The sequence below is a fragment of the Equus caballus genome, chromosome 1 (genome assembly GCF_041296265.1).
Source record: "Equus caballus isolate H_3958 breed thoroughbred chromosome 1, TB-T2T, whole genome shotgun sequence".
In the NCBI taxonomy this organism is placed as follows: domain Eukaryota; kingdom Metazoa; phylum Chordata; class Mammalia; order Perissodactyla; family Equidae; genus Equus; species Equus caballus.
In genome coordinates, this window is record NC_091684.1 from 27,425,360 (window position 1) to 27,438,463 (window position 13,104).

The 13,104-nt window shown below is 52.8% G+C and overlaps 1 protein-coding gene across 7 annotated transcripts in view; it reads left to right on the top strand.

Annotated features, from left to right (window-relative positions):
* SH3PXD2A (SH3 and PX domains 2A) overlaps positions 1-13,104 on the top strand; it is a 245,920-nt gene that overhangs the window by 86,553 nt on the left and 146,263 nt on the right. For 6 of the 7 annotated variants that reach the window (XM_005602262.4, XM_001497905.5, XM_005602263.4 and 3 more), the window contains one exon: positions 1,647-1,722. In XM_005602262.4, coding sequence (XP_005602319.1) covers positions 1,647-1,722 — 76 coding nt within the window. Of the gene's footprint in view, positions 1-856; positions 1,080-1,646; positions 1,723-13,104 lie in introns of those variants that run through there. The other variant, XM_023640031.2, reaches the window with a different exon arrangement.

The window sequence follows — 13,104 nt, forward strand, 5'->3', positions numbered from 1 at the left end:
AAAGTTAATAATCGTGCAGTCTCTGTCTTGTTTTGAATGGGATCCGACAAGGACCCACCCTTCACGTGTGGGCTCTAAATAGCCTGTGTCTGTTGGATAATGATTGTGCAAGAGAGAATCCTAAAATCATGTGTTAGAGGGGTCGGCAAGTGGGAATATATGCGCACATGCACGCGCACATGTAAACTCGAGCCTGAATCCACTTGTCACTCCCTCCAATGCTGGTGCTTTGGTCCAGGCTACCATCAATGGGCCCCTGACTGGTCTGCCTGTTCCGCCCTGTGGCACATTCACCACTCACCACCCTGTAGCGAGAGCCATGCTCTCCACCATCCGGCCTGCCTCTGGGATCTCACTGCCTATACCTCAGCCCCTCGCTCGCTCCACTCCAGCCGCACTGACCTTCTCAGGCTCTTTGCACTTCTCGTTTCCCCTGCCTGGAACATTCTCCCCTTCCAGTGTGATTTGCTTACTCACCTCCTGTGGGTCTCTGCTGAATGGCCATCTGATTCGTAAGGCCCTCCTCGTGTATATACATAACAAGCCCTATTCTGCTCCAACACCTTGTCCTACTTCATTTTTCTTCATAGCACTTATCGCCCCGACATAGTGCGTGTTTATTTGTTTACTGTTTGTCTCCTCCACTAGAATGTGAACTCCCTGAGGACAGGAACTTTGTCTCCTTTCTTTACCGCAGTTTTCTCAGCCCCCAGAGCTCTGAGTAGGTGCTCCATCAATGTTTGAAGGCAGGAATGGGATTCAGATATCATGTGACTGATCTTCCTCATTTTACCAAGGAGGCCCCACTCAGACAGCCTCCCCGCCTTGCCCAGGGCCACACAGCTGGGCAGCAGGCCTAGATCCTGCGCTCTCCACTCCACCCCAGCTCCCGCCTCTGCCTTGGAAGGGAGATTAACCACACGCACCGGGGCCGTGGCCTCGTCCATCCTGTCTCCTGTGTGTTTTTCCAGTTTGTGCAGAGTTTCAGCCCTGAATAGCAGAAGAAAAAAGCAGTTGTTCCACCAGAACCCTGGAAACTCTTCCAGTGGGTCTGTCCCTGGAAAAACAACGATCTCAGGGTAGGAAGGTGGGAGATGGAGGAGGGGGCTTCCAGCACTCGGGGCAATGGGCTGGATTTGGTTTTTGCAATTAAAATAACATCTGGGTCTGTTTCCGCAGAGTGGTTCTGGAAGGTGGGTGGTCTGTCTGAAGTATCAGGTGGGGCCTTCTCCTGTCCTGGCCCAGGAGGGTTTGGGATGACGAGTGGCTGAAGGGCTCACCCAGCACATGATATATGAAAGAAACTGGGTCCAAAGAAGCCTCTGGAAACCCCACCTGCAGCCTGGCCTGAAAGCCTACTGGTGCCTACCGTGGTCTTGCTTGGAGGGCATCTCCAGACGCCCCCACCTATGCCCTCACCCTCCTTGAGGCTGTTCAGACACCCGCTTTGATGCATAGAGAGCTCTGGCCTCCTCTCTCTCATGCCCCATGTGGTTTGTTAATCGTCTGTGAAATGAGGGATTTGAGGCATCACTCATCCATGTGAGGACGCCAGGGCCCTGGAGCAGCCGAGTGAAGTGGGGAAGGGATGCTGAGGGCCGTTGCAGTCTTCTGAATCCTGTCCCTCTGTCTGTCTTGCTTCTCAGATGCAGCTTTTGGATAAGTTTCCCATCGAAGGTGGCCAAAAGGACCCCAAGCAGAGAATCATCCCCTTCCTTCCAGGTAAGCTTTGGATGGACCCATTGATGGGATGGGGGGCAACCTGGGGAGGGGCTTTCCTTAGGCCAAGAAAAGGCTGACTACTAAGCCAGAAATTCTGGGCAGAGTGGGCCTAGGAATCTGCATATTAACAACTCCCCAGGAGATCGGAAGCCCCTAATTTTGGAAGCCACTGTCCTCACAGGGGCCTCTCCCAGCTTTCTGGGCCTTCTCTGCTGGCCCTGGGCTGTGTAACTTCTGAAGAGTTTCTCAAGCTTTTGGACTTTGGTTTCTTTTTTACAAAAAGCATAGAGAGATCAAGTTCTCCTTTGAAAAGATGAAGAACTGCAGGCTGATGTCTTCGCACTGCTCCCACTGTAATTATGGGGGCCATTAAATGGAGCACACTGCCCTGTCCCGTCTCCTCGAGTCCTCGGCCCAGGCTCTGAGCGCTTAACACATCTCTGCCTGTGAGTTGGCAGTCAGGGTGTGAACCCAGGTCCGTCTGGGCATAGAAGCCATTAACCACCACGCCGTTTTAGAACATGTTTAAGGCATTTGATTATGTTGTGTAATTTAGAAGAAGACTTCTCGGGTGTGTCATAACCTGATCTTACTGTGATGTCTTCAGTTGGTCTAGGGATTTATAACTTACCAAGTGCTTTTTTATTTGTCACCATCTATAAATCTCCGTGCTGATGTGTGTGTTATAATTTGTGCTCGAGGGACAAAGATGTTGGGGTTCAGAGACGCTAAGTCACGGCCCATAAAAGTGGCAGAGCTGAGACGTGAACTCAGGTCTGCAGCTCCACTCTGGGCTCTTTGCCCTGAACCACGTGTGCGATGCTGCCCCCTGCTCTCCGCATCCCCTGCTTCTCCCCAAGCCAGTGGGCTGGGCTGGTTCCCAGGGGAGGTTCCTTCGCCCTCAGTTGTTGCTGGGCCTAGACCTCCACAGGCCAGCCTCGAGGATGATGGTGATCAGTTGGACCTTTGCAAGAAGCAAGTCTGCATCTCGTTAATCCCTGGCACACTGCCAGCCTGGGGTTAGTACCAACTTGCTGACTTGAAAGCATACCTCGGGGCACCCCCCTCAGACAGGAGTCCATCCTTGAAACGTGCTCCTCACCAACCCCGCTCCGCAAAAGCAGCGAAAGGCAAGAGCATGCATTGCTGCCTGGCCTCTGAGTTGTATGCTAACTTTGGAAGAGAATTAATTTAGCTACAAGGAAGAGCTAAATCCTACAGTTTGGGCAAGACCAGCGCCAGTCAGTGACGGTGTAGGGAATCTGAGCCCTGGGCTCCTTCTGCAGAGGTGGATAACTGCTTCTCCATTCCTGGCCTAAATAAATGCAGGGGATTTTCATGCCCTGCCTGCCTTTGCTCTGAGTCCCGAGGGAATTTGGAATGTCCAACATCCAGGTTTGTAATGACCTTAGACACTGCTCCAGTACAGCCCAGATGCTCTGCCCACCAAGGGCCTGGGAGCCCAGCTGGGATGCTGTGGACACAGGGTCCCAGAGCCAACAGGAAGCAGTGTGGTGCCCTGCTGCCGGAGGTGGGCCTGGCCTGGGGGCATGAAGGCTGCCTCTTTGCCCAGGAATGAGTGCCTGGGGTGGGGGCTGGCCAACCTGTGACTCAGGGGAGATTGGGATTTCTTTCCTTCATTGAAGGAACCCTCGGGCTAGTGAGCGAGACAGACCTCCTTCCTAATCAGAGAACCAGTTGAGGCAGGCTGGGCCCCTCTCTCCCACTGTGAAATTCCAGGTTGGACTGGAGAAGGAGCTCACTGTGAGCTGAGGAAGGCAGCAAAGGCCTCCTGAAAGGGGGGTCTAGAGCTGAGCTCGAAGGATGGTGGGGCTGAAGGGGCCATGAAGGCTTATGCCCTGCTGCCACCATCCACTGTCTTGGCCCTCATACTGCCTGGCTTCACCCTGGAAACCCTGGCTCTGTCGGTTACCAGTTGTACTGACTTCTCTGTGCCTCAGTTTTCCCATCTGGACAAGAGAGATGATAATAGTATCTACTTCATAGGGCTGTTGTAAGGATAAAATGAATTAATACATCTCAGGTGCTTAGAATTGTGTCTAGCCTCTAGGAGGACCTAAAGAAATGTTAGCCCTTGTTATTACCAGTTCCTGACCCATGCTTAGCACAGCACACTCATGTACATAATCTCGTTTGATCCCCCAGTGAGGTTATTATCCCCATTTTACTGGCTAGGAAACTGAGGCCCAGCGAAGCTAATAGACGTGCATAGACCACACAGCCAGAAAGTGGAGCCAAAGCCAGAACTCTTATCTCCTGACTTCTGGGCTACAGCTCCCCCCCACAGCAGCTACCCCAGCAGAGGATAACCCAACAGATGCTGCAGGACCGAGGACCTCTCTGAACTTCAGTTTCCTCTTGTAGGACTGTGGTGAGGATTAAAAGAATTGTGTAAAGTGCTTTGCACAGTGCCTTTCCTGTACTAAACGCTCAATAAATGGCAACTATTAATAAAAAATGTCACTTGCCCTCATGCCACCCCCAGCTCCTGGGAAAAGGCAAGCATAGGGACACCTTCCAGCCCCCTTGTAGATGTGACCTGTACATAGTGGGTGATGTTGTCTAGAGGAGTGAGGTTGACTGGCCCCTTCTCCCATCCCACCCTAAAGGAAGTTTCCTTTTCCCCTGCTTTGCTCCCCTTCCTTCCATGGGGTTCTCACTTCAGAGCTCTGGCCTTCTGGCCTTCCAGGACTTCAGAATGGATGTTGCTGGCCATTTGGAATCCCACCATGGGGCTCCCAGGCCCTGTTCCTGTCCCCTCCTCCACCCCCGAAACTACCTTAACCCTTTCATACTCTACTCACTCCTTAGCTTGTATAGGAAGGAAAAAAATTGAGGAAAAACAACCCGACATAATCAGAACCAAGCAAGTGAGGGCTGAGTGGGCATCAGCGTTCCCAGCCCACCCCTCCACCCTGAATCAAAGGGGGTCCCGCAGAAGGAGAGGGTCTCAGAGGAGGGCAGTGGTGAGCGTTGCCTGTCAGGTCAGGTTCCCTCCACGCAGAGCCTGAGCCGAGGACTCTTATGCAAGTGACCTTTGAGGGCTGCTCTCGGGTGCACATCCTATAGCAGCAACAGAAGCAGGACAGGGTGGGGAAGATGCTGGGCAGAGCTGTGGGGTCACCTAAGTCTCACCCAAGCCTGATCCCACAGGGAGCTGTGGAGGGCCGATGGCACCACAGAGTTGTCCCATCTTGGGGACAGCTGTGAGCCCTTGCCACCAACACCCACAGCTGTGAGGGGTGGGAGCATCAGCCGGTAAGAGCACCACAGATCTATCGTCTTACCTAACACCAGCTAGAGCCTCTTTTTCCAGCTCCCTGCCTTTGGGGAGGGTGGCTATGGTCACCTGCTGATTCCCCCGGCTCAGCCCTGGCAGGTGTGACCCAGCAGAACCTCAGAGAGTTCAGACACACCAAGGAACCTAGCAGCCTTCACTCTTACCACCCCAGGAGGGTGAGCAGCCAGCCTCGGGAACAGCTCTGCCAATCCTCTGCCTTGCCTGGCATTTCAGAGCAAGGAAAACCCAAGGGGAGGAAGCAGAGAGTACCTGTTATCTCCAGAAGAGTCTCAGTTTTAGCTTCAGATGCTGCGGCGGGATGTGCGGTTCTGCCGCCCAGGTGTGGAGGCTGAGGGGGTGTTTGGAGTGCTAGGCCAGCTGCTGGGCTGTGGCCCGTCTGGCCGCGTGCTCGTGGCTGGGGGCCGTAGAAGTTTGGCTGGCTGGAGGCAGACGAAATGAGAGGAGAGGGAATCCCGGCTCACATGGTTACATGCGTGCTCATCTGCCATTCAAATCCTGGCAGAAAATCCCACACATGAGCCGTTAAGTCCTAGCATCTAGGACATAGGCTTTTGGGATGTCTGGGTGGTGTGTGGCCTGAGTTCAGGGTCAGCCTGTTGGTTTGAAGAGTGATGAGGGCCTGGGGCTTCTGTGGGCAAAGGCAGAGGCTCCATCCCAGGAGAAGCTTACCCCAGATGTGCCCATTGGTTCTTGGGGAACAGATAGAATGTCCTGCTCAAGAGGGGGTTAGGCTTGGGCAGTGTGTGGGCTACAAGGTGGTACCAACAAGTGGTAAGGTGGTAAGGGGGAGCCAGTACATATCAATCAAATCCTGTATAAAGATTTGTAAGGGGACTGCCCTTAATGAGGACAGTTGTTTTCACCAGGGCTGGAACCTGCCTTCTGGGCCCTGAGGGTGAAAATCTACTGTGCCCAGGCCATCAGCGTTTGTGACGCCCGCAGAGCCCGTGGGGGACGGCAAGAGGAAGTTATGGACCCCACGTGGGACAGGCGGTTCTCCAGCAAGGCATCCCGCGAAAGAAAACCTAAGTGGTTTTCTAGGGGCAGAGTTCATCCAGGGCCTGCGTGCCCTGCGGGGTAGAGGTGGGGGGCAGGGAGAAGGCGAGGGACTCCCTCCAGGCCTGCCTGGGCCTCCAAACCCCACATTCTGTGAGAGTGAAGGAGACACACCGGCTCTTTTTGCTGACCTGTGTGGTCTTCCTTTGAGACAAGGCCCTTATCTACTTGTCTCTAATTTCTCCCAAGGAGCTGGATACATCCTGGGTGCTTTGTTAAGACTTGTTGATTGATCATGCATTGGGCATTCTCCCTTATACACACATACCTCCTACCATGTGCCTGGGCATGTACTAGGCGCTCTACAGATCTTTTCTCCAGTTCTCACTGCAGAGTAAGTGGCATTTTCCCCATTTTAGAGAGAAGTCAAATCACTTTCCACCACCACTTGGCCGTTAAGTGGCAGAGCTGGGATCCTTCCTACTGTGCCCTGGGCCTTTCCTTGGGTGGGGAGGCATTGCCTTGGCCAGCCTCAGCTAGACTGTCTTTGCCCCTCCTTTCTCGCCTCCACCCCTTGCAGGCTAGGGACCTGGGAGTTTCCACCGGCAGTCCCTTTGGCTTCCATTGCTGTCTTGTGCTTCAGGAGTGCACTGTGTGGGGCGGGGAAGAGACCTGAACCTCATAGGGACTCACGTGACCTGTAAGGGTTCTCTCATGCCATTGAGTGGCTGAGGTCACTGGTGCTGACTAAATGATTTTTTTTGTCTTGCGGTTAAACCATTTAGTTTATTACTATTTTAATATGATTACAAACAGGAGAACCCCAAGGCTTTCAGAGCACTGTCTTCATTTAATTATGAATCTAACAAGATTGGCTGTTTGGTTTCCTAAGTCATAGCATTTTTTTTTAACTTTTTGTTTTGAAATGATTATAGACTCACAAGATGTTGCAAAAATACTAGGTACTCTACATTCCTCCCCTCCAATTTCTCCACCATACTGCAGGGTAGGTGGCCTTATTCCCAATTTAAGGAGAGGTCAAATCGCTTTCCACCATCACGTAGCCATTGAGTGGTACACCCATTGCCGGGCCTCCCCTGGTGGTAATATCTTACATAACTACAGTACATTATCAAACCCAGGAAATTGGTATTGGCACAACTCAGTTAACTAGACTATAGATCCAAGCAATTGACTTTTATTGTAAAGAGGTGGAGAATGCTATTAAGCGTGCCAGTTGGTCTTTAGGAAGAAGGCAGTGGTTTGACAATAGTCCCCGAGAAGCTCCACTCCCAGGCCTGGCCTCTTGGCATTCCTATTTCCAAGAGAAAAGCAGGGATGAACTTTGTTTTATATTAAGGCATATTTCTGAAAACTTCTGTGCAAATTCAGCTCTTTGGAACAAATCACATCATCTTTTAGGTGTCCTAAATGTTGTCATTTAAAAGAGGCATGTGGTAAATTCTTTTGCAAAGCAGAGCACTTTTTTTTTTAAAGTAATTATTCTTTCCTTAATTTACATCCATTTTTATGATTTGGGGCCGCTTCTGAGTTTGCTGGAAAGACGGCAGACCTGGAGCTGAGAGATTGGGCAGCAGCATCGACCCTTATAAGAGCAGAATGATGCCTCTGAAGAAGTGTGAAAGATGCGAGATTTTGCCCTATTTGCAAGCCAATTAAGTTAGCTTACCCTGATTTCATGGATGCTGGTAGAAAACACGAGACTCCAGGGTCAGAAACAAAAGACTTTATTACGGCACAGCAGGCAGCATGAGCATCAGCACATTTGCATCCATTTCCATTGCCTCCAGTCCCATAGGGGTCACCCATGGGCCCAGATGAATGCCAGTGTGTTCCATTATAGGAGAGGAACCCACATCTTAGGGAGCCCACATCTCTTATGAGAGGCAGTAAGCAAACCTACCCCTTTTGCTCTGGAGAGACACTATCCCAATCTCCCAAGGTTATGTGCAAACCTGCTGTTTACTCCAGAGCAAGACACTGCCTCTGTCTTCTAAGGCTCTTTGCTATACAAACCTTTGAAAAGATAATCCAGAATAAAAGGCGGTTGGTGCCTTGTTAAAAAGACATGCAGAAATGCAAGATAACCAGGGAGAATTCTCTCACAACAAGTGTATCTTGTGCTTTCGGGGGTCTGCTGCTTTGGGGGCAGAAATGAAGTTCTTTAGGACATTGAACCAAGCATGATGGGGTCAGCAGACTATCAGGGCAGCCTACTGTTTACATGGAACTTTCTGCCTTATTTTAAAAGACTATTGTGGAAAATCCATCTCCTGTTGCCCATCCTGGGATTGGAGTAGATTTCCTGTGCATCCTGCGTTTGCCAGCCCAAGGAGGCTCCCTGGGAGGAAATGGTCATTACAGAGTGAAGTAGAGTGTGTAGCTGCTGATGTAAAAAGCAAACAGCTGCAACCAGGGACCGAGGGACTTCAGAAGCCAGGCAGCAGAGCAGAAAGAGGTAAACTCACTCTGCAAAGTCTCTCCTCCTCCTACTCACAAGCCATCTGTGTCTCTGTGCTGGCTGATACTGGGCCTCTGAGCTTCCAGAATGCCCCTTCATCCTAATAGCTGAGTCAGTCCCACTCATAGCCATAGGTACTCCTGGGCTGATGAGTCATGGAGAAGCCAGATAGTTTAGGAAGAAAAGTGAGCCTACAACCATCATCGAGGTAGACGCCGCCAGTCTCCAGGCAGCCTCGTGACCTTACAGACATAGAGGACAGCAGGCATCCTTGGTCTTTGGTACCAGCTCACCAGTTTACATACCAGCCCTTAATGAAGAGGCCGTTTGGAGCTGCAGTGCAGGAGGGTGCTGGGCGAATTGCAAGCTGGTCTCTGGGGCCTTCCTCTCCCCTCCCCCAGAGCCCTGTGCAGCAGATCCGGTGTTTGTTCCAGTGCAGAAGGAAGCAGGGGGAAGGGATGTCTTTAGCTAGACCTGGTCCCTGGCATGGAGGAGACTGGCCCACGCCGTGCGTTGTAGGCATTTCTGCATGTCTCCACCAGGCGCCAGCCTGGGAAAGCCCTCTGCGAAGGGCCTTGGAAGCTATGTGGGAGGCAGGTGGCTCAGAGACCCCGGCAGGTACTGCAGCCCCCAAGGGAGAGGGCCTGAGAGCCCCAGTGATGACCTGGGATAACAGGAAAAGCCAAACCTTCTACGTGATGGAGGATGAAAACTAGAGTCTGCTGGTAATGCCAGGGTTTAAAAAAGACCGACGAGATTATAGGCCTGAGAGGCACCCCGTGCTGTTTTAAAAGTGACTTTTCTCTAGCCTCCTCTGGAAGTGCTGAGTCTTCTCATGCTAATTACTGCCCCCACCCCAAAAAATCACTCTCTCGCTGTGTAATCTGGGGTGGGCAGTTCTTGGGGCCTGCTGGCGGCAGCCGGTTCTGAACGCTACATAGAAGAGCTGTGTGTGTTCACTGCTGCCGTGGGTGTTTATTGAGCACCTGCTCTGTGCAGGCCCAGCAGTAGGCACAGGTGATAGCGCTGAGAACAAGGTAGACTGGGTCACTGTTCTCAGGAAGTTCACCTTCCAGTGGGGCAGTCAGAAAGCAAACAAATAGGGGCCAGCCCTGTGGCCGAGTGGTTACGTTCGTGCACTCTGCTTCGGCACCCCAGGGTTTCGCCGGTTTGGATCCTGGGCACGGACCTAGCCCTGCTCATCAAGCCATGCTGAGGTGGTGTCCCACATGCCACAGCTAGAAGGACCCACAACTAAAAATATACAACTATGTACCAGGGGGCTTTGGACAGAAGAAGGAAAAATAAAATCTTAAAAAAAAAAAAAGCAAACAAATAAATGAGCAATTTCCAGTAGTAATAAGTTCCAGAAAGAAAAGTAACGAGGTCATGTGGCCTGTAACTTGGTTGGGGCATCTGAGATTGGGTGGTCACAAAAGTTCTCTTTGCAGAGGTGACCCCTGCACGGAGCCAGGCATGGGCAGATCAGGGCCCAGAGTGTTAGGCTGAGGGGACAGCAAGGGCAGTGACCTGAGAGTGACTGAGGGTGTGTGTTTGAAGTCGGGGTAGGGGACGGGGGCTGAGTTACCGTGGAGAGCTGGGCAGACAGGAGTTGTGGAAGCAAGAAGCTCCCAAGCGTGTCTCCTGTGGCAGAGCTGCCCGGGAACGAGAGGGCCCCACTCACGTATATAAGCCGTGCGACTCTGGCCCAGTCCCATGGCCTCCAGGGTCCGTTTCCTCATCTGTCAGACGGATTGACCAGCATAGCAAACGCTGGGTGAAGTGTAGAGCGAGAGCAGCTGGTGCCGTGAGCCTGCCTTTCCTCGCCGTGGCTTTGCTACAGGACACAAACGCGGGGTTTCCTCTGCCTGCCCTCTGCCTGCCCTTCCTGCCTGTGCTGATTCAGCTCTTCCCACCGCATTTCAGCCTGCCTTGCACTTCTCGCTGCCCCTTTCTTGCCTGTGAGAACTTGCGAAGCAGCAAGGAGCTTGTTTCGGGAGATTTGATGACTGATCTGGCTGAATGGTGGGGAGGGGACTGAGCAGCCGTGGCCCCACGCCATGATCGCCTGGCGGGGTCACTAGCTTTGCGGCTCTCAGCTTCAGAGCTGCCGGGTCACACTGGGAATGACGAGTTCTGAGGGAGGCAGCCACCCAAGGGGTCTTTTTACTTTTGAAAGTAAATGTGGATCCGGCCCCCTAACCCCTCCCCATGTCATCCCCACATTTCAAGACCAGGGAAAGAGTCAGGTCACTTCCTTACAACTTGCTATGTGTCTTCCTTGTCTAGAGACAATTCTAGAAGGGAATCAACCTCCTGGACCCCAAATCCTCAGCCCTGAATGGAATATGTCCTGGGGTATCTTCCCCAAGAAACCTCTGATCCGAGCAGAAATGCATATCTTTTCATGGTCTCAGTCAGCCCATTTAACTTAATGTGCAGAAAAACGTGCCCTAAACTGGGAGCCCAGAGTCCTGGATTCTGGTATAACTTTTGCTAATCACTGTGGCACAAAATTGAATAAATAAAATAAATTTAACTAGAAGTTAAACTAGAGCAACCAGGGATCGCCTTGCATGTTGGCACCGTCACCAGATGCCAGTAATTTTAAGTCTCTGTGACATTTCTGACCTCCCCCTACACCAAACCCCTCACCCCTGGAAATAAAGTTTCCTAACCTGATGCCCAAACCTCCTTTCACAGGGGTCAAATCCTGCCACTTCATGCTTAGAGAGAACGCTCTGCTGTGCCCTCGCAGTGGCGCATCAGTAAATTCACACTCAAGTGTAGATGACTGACAGGGTGGTTACCTGAGCCCAGGTGTGATAGAGGTGGGACAGCAAGAGGGATCTGAGGCGGGAGAAGGAAGCAGGTGCTGGGCCTCTGGGCGCGCCCTGGGCAGCCTGGTTGATGAGGCTGTGGGGGCTTTCAGTGTGGCTGCCACACAGGGCCAGGCTGTGCGGTTGTCATGGGCCATGCTAAGGGGTGAGGATGTGTCCCGTGTGCAGTGAGGAGGCTCTGAAAGGTTTCAGGCTGAGGGGTCACGTGATTGGATTTCTGTTTTGAAAGGATCCCTCAGCCCATGAGTGTCAGATAGGCTGGAAGGACAAGGGAGTGAGCGTGGAGTGGGAAGACAAGTTGGAGGTGGGCCAGGCATGGCAGGAGATGAGGCTGGCCTGGCCTGGGGTGGACATGGAGAGAAGTAGGTCTGAGATGTATTTTGAGAGGAACAGCCAAGAGGCCTTGCTGATGGATTGGAGCCGGGGCTGAGGGAGAGGTCAAGAATGACGATGCCCACGGTTCTGTGGGGTCAGCCCTGGCCAAGCCGGCAGACCCAGCACCCCTCCCCCAACTCCCACGTTGGACTTCCTCCCTGGGGGTGAAGGGAAATGACTTCCTCCCTCATCCCTGAGATAGCTGGAGCCTCTGGCGCATATGAAAGATGCTTTGTGGTGGAGAGTCCCACCACCAGCTTCCCTCCCCAAGGGCCTCCAGGCACCGGGCACTCTGGATTCTGGGTCCAGGTTTTGGTGGGGAGAAGCGGGGGGTGGCAGGGGGTGGGGTGGTGCAGGGAGAACACTGAGATCCATTGAGAGGGAGCTCAGGGCCCCCCTTCTTAGGAGGTGAGGGGCACTGGTGGCAAATCTCCACAGTGTCCCTGGCCTGACCCCTCTGCTGCTGTCCAAGGTCACCCCGACTGGACCCAGGCCCCAGGACAGAGCCCCAAGCCAGAGCTCTTCCCTGGCAGGAACTGAGCTGAGTCTTGGAGACGCCCCAGGCCCATATGAACTGATGAACCATTCATCCAGGGGCTGCCTAGCTTCCAGCAGTACAGTCGCTCTGGGCCCTGACAACCCCTCCTCCCCCTTCACCTCCACAGTTCCAAGGACTGATGTCCACTGAGGAGGCCCCAGATGCCAGGCTGCCGGCCTCCAGACCACAGTGGGCCTAGGGGACTGGCACAGCCTGAAGATGGAGTCTGTTCACCTGAATGCACCTTCAGAAGGCAGAGGAGGAAGCGAATGGGGTGGGTGGGGGTTGGCTGGCAGCTCTAGCCCCTCCCTACCCTTCAGGGCAGGGTGTGAGGGACAAGGGCTGCCTTCTGTTTCCCCCCAGGCCAGAGCACAAGGGGCCGGATTTCACCTTAGTGAGAGCAAATTGGGCAGATCCCGGGGAGAATTTCCAAAGTTGCATTGCCAAAGGAAGCTGTGTGACTTCTCAGCTCTGCCAGCCCTGGAGCATGGTGTTCCAACAGATCTGAACCTGTCTTTGGGCTCAGACAGATCTGGGTCCACCCCTGGGCTTTCTCTTTGGTGCTCATTGTCTGGGTTGAAACTCTGTGCTTTTCCCATGGTGGAGGCAGGTAAACATCACATTTCAGCACTGGAGGCCTTAGAGCTGGGTAAACCTGAGTCTAATCCCGCCTCAGCCTCTCAATAGTTCTGTGACCAGGGCTAGGCTTACTCAACATCTCTGCACCTTCACCATAATCCTCATATGTGAAATATCCCAGGGCCATTGAGAGCATCAAATGAAATGTCTGTGATACACACAGTAAGCACTCAATACATGAAGGTGACTG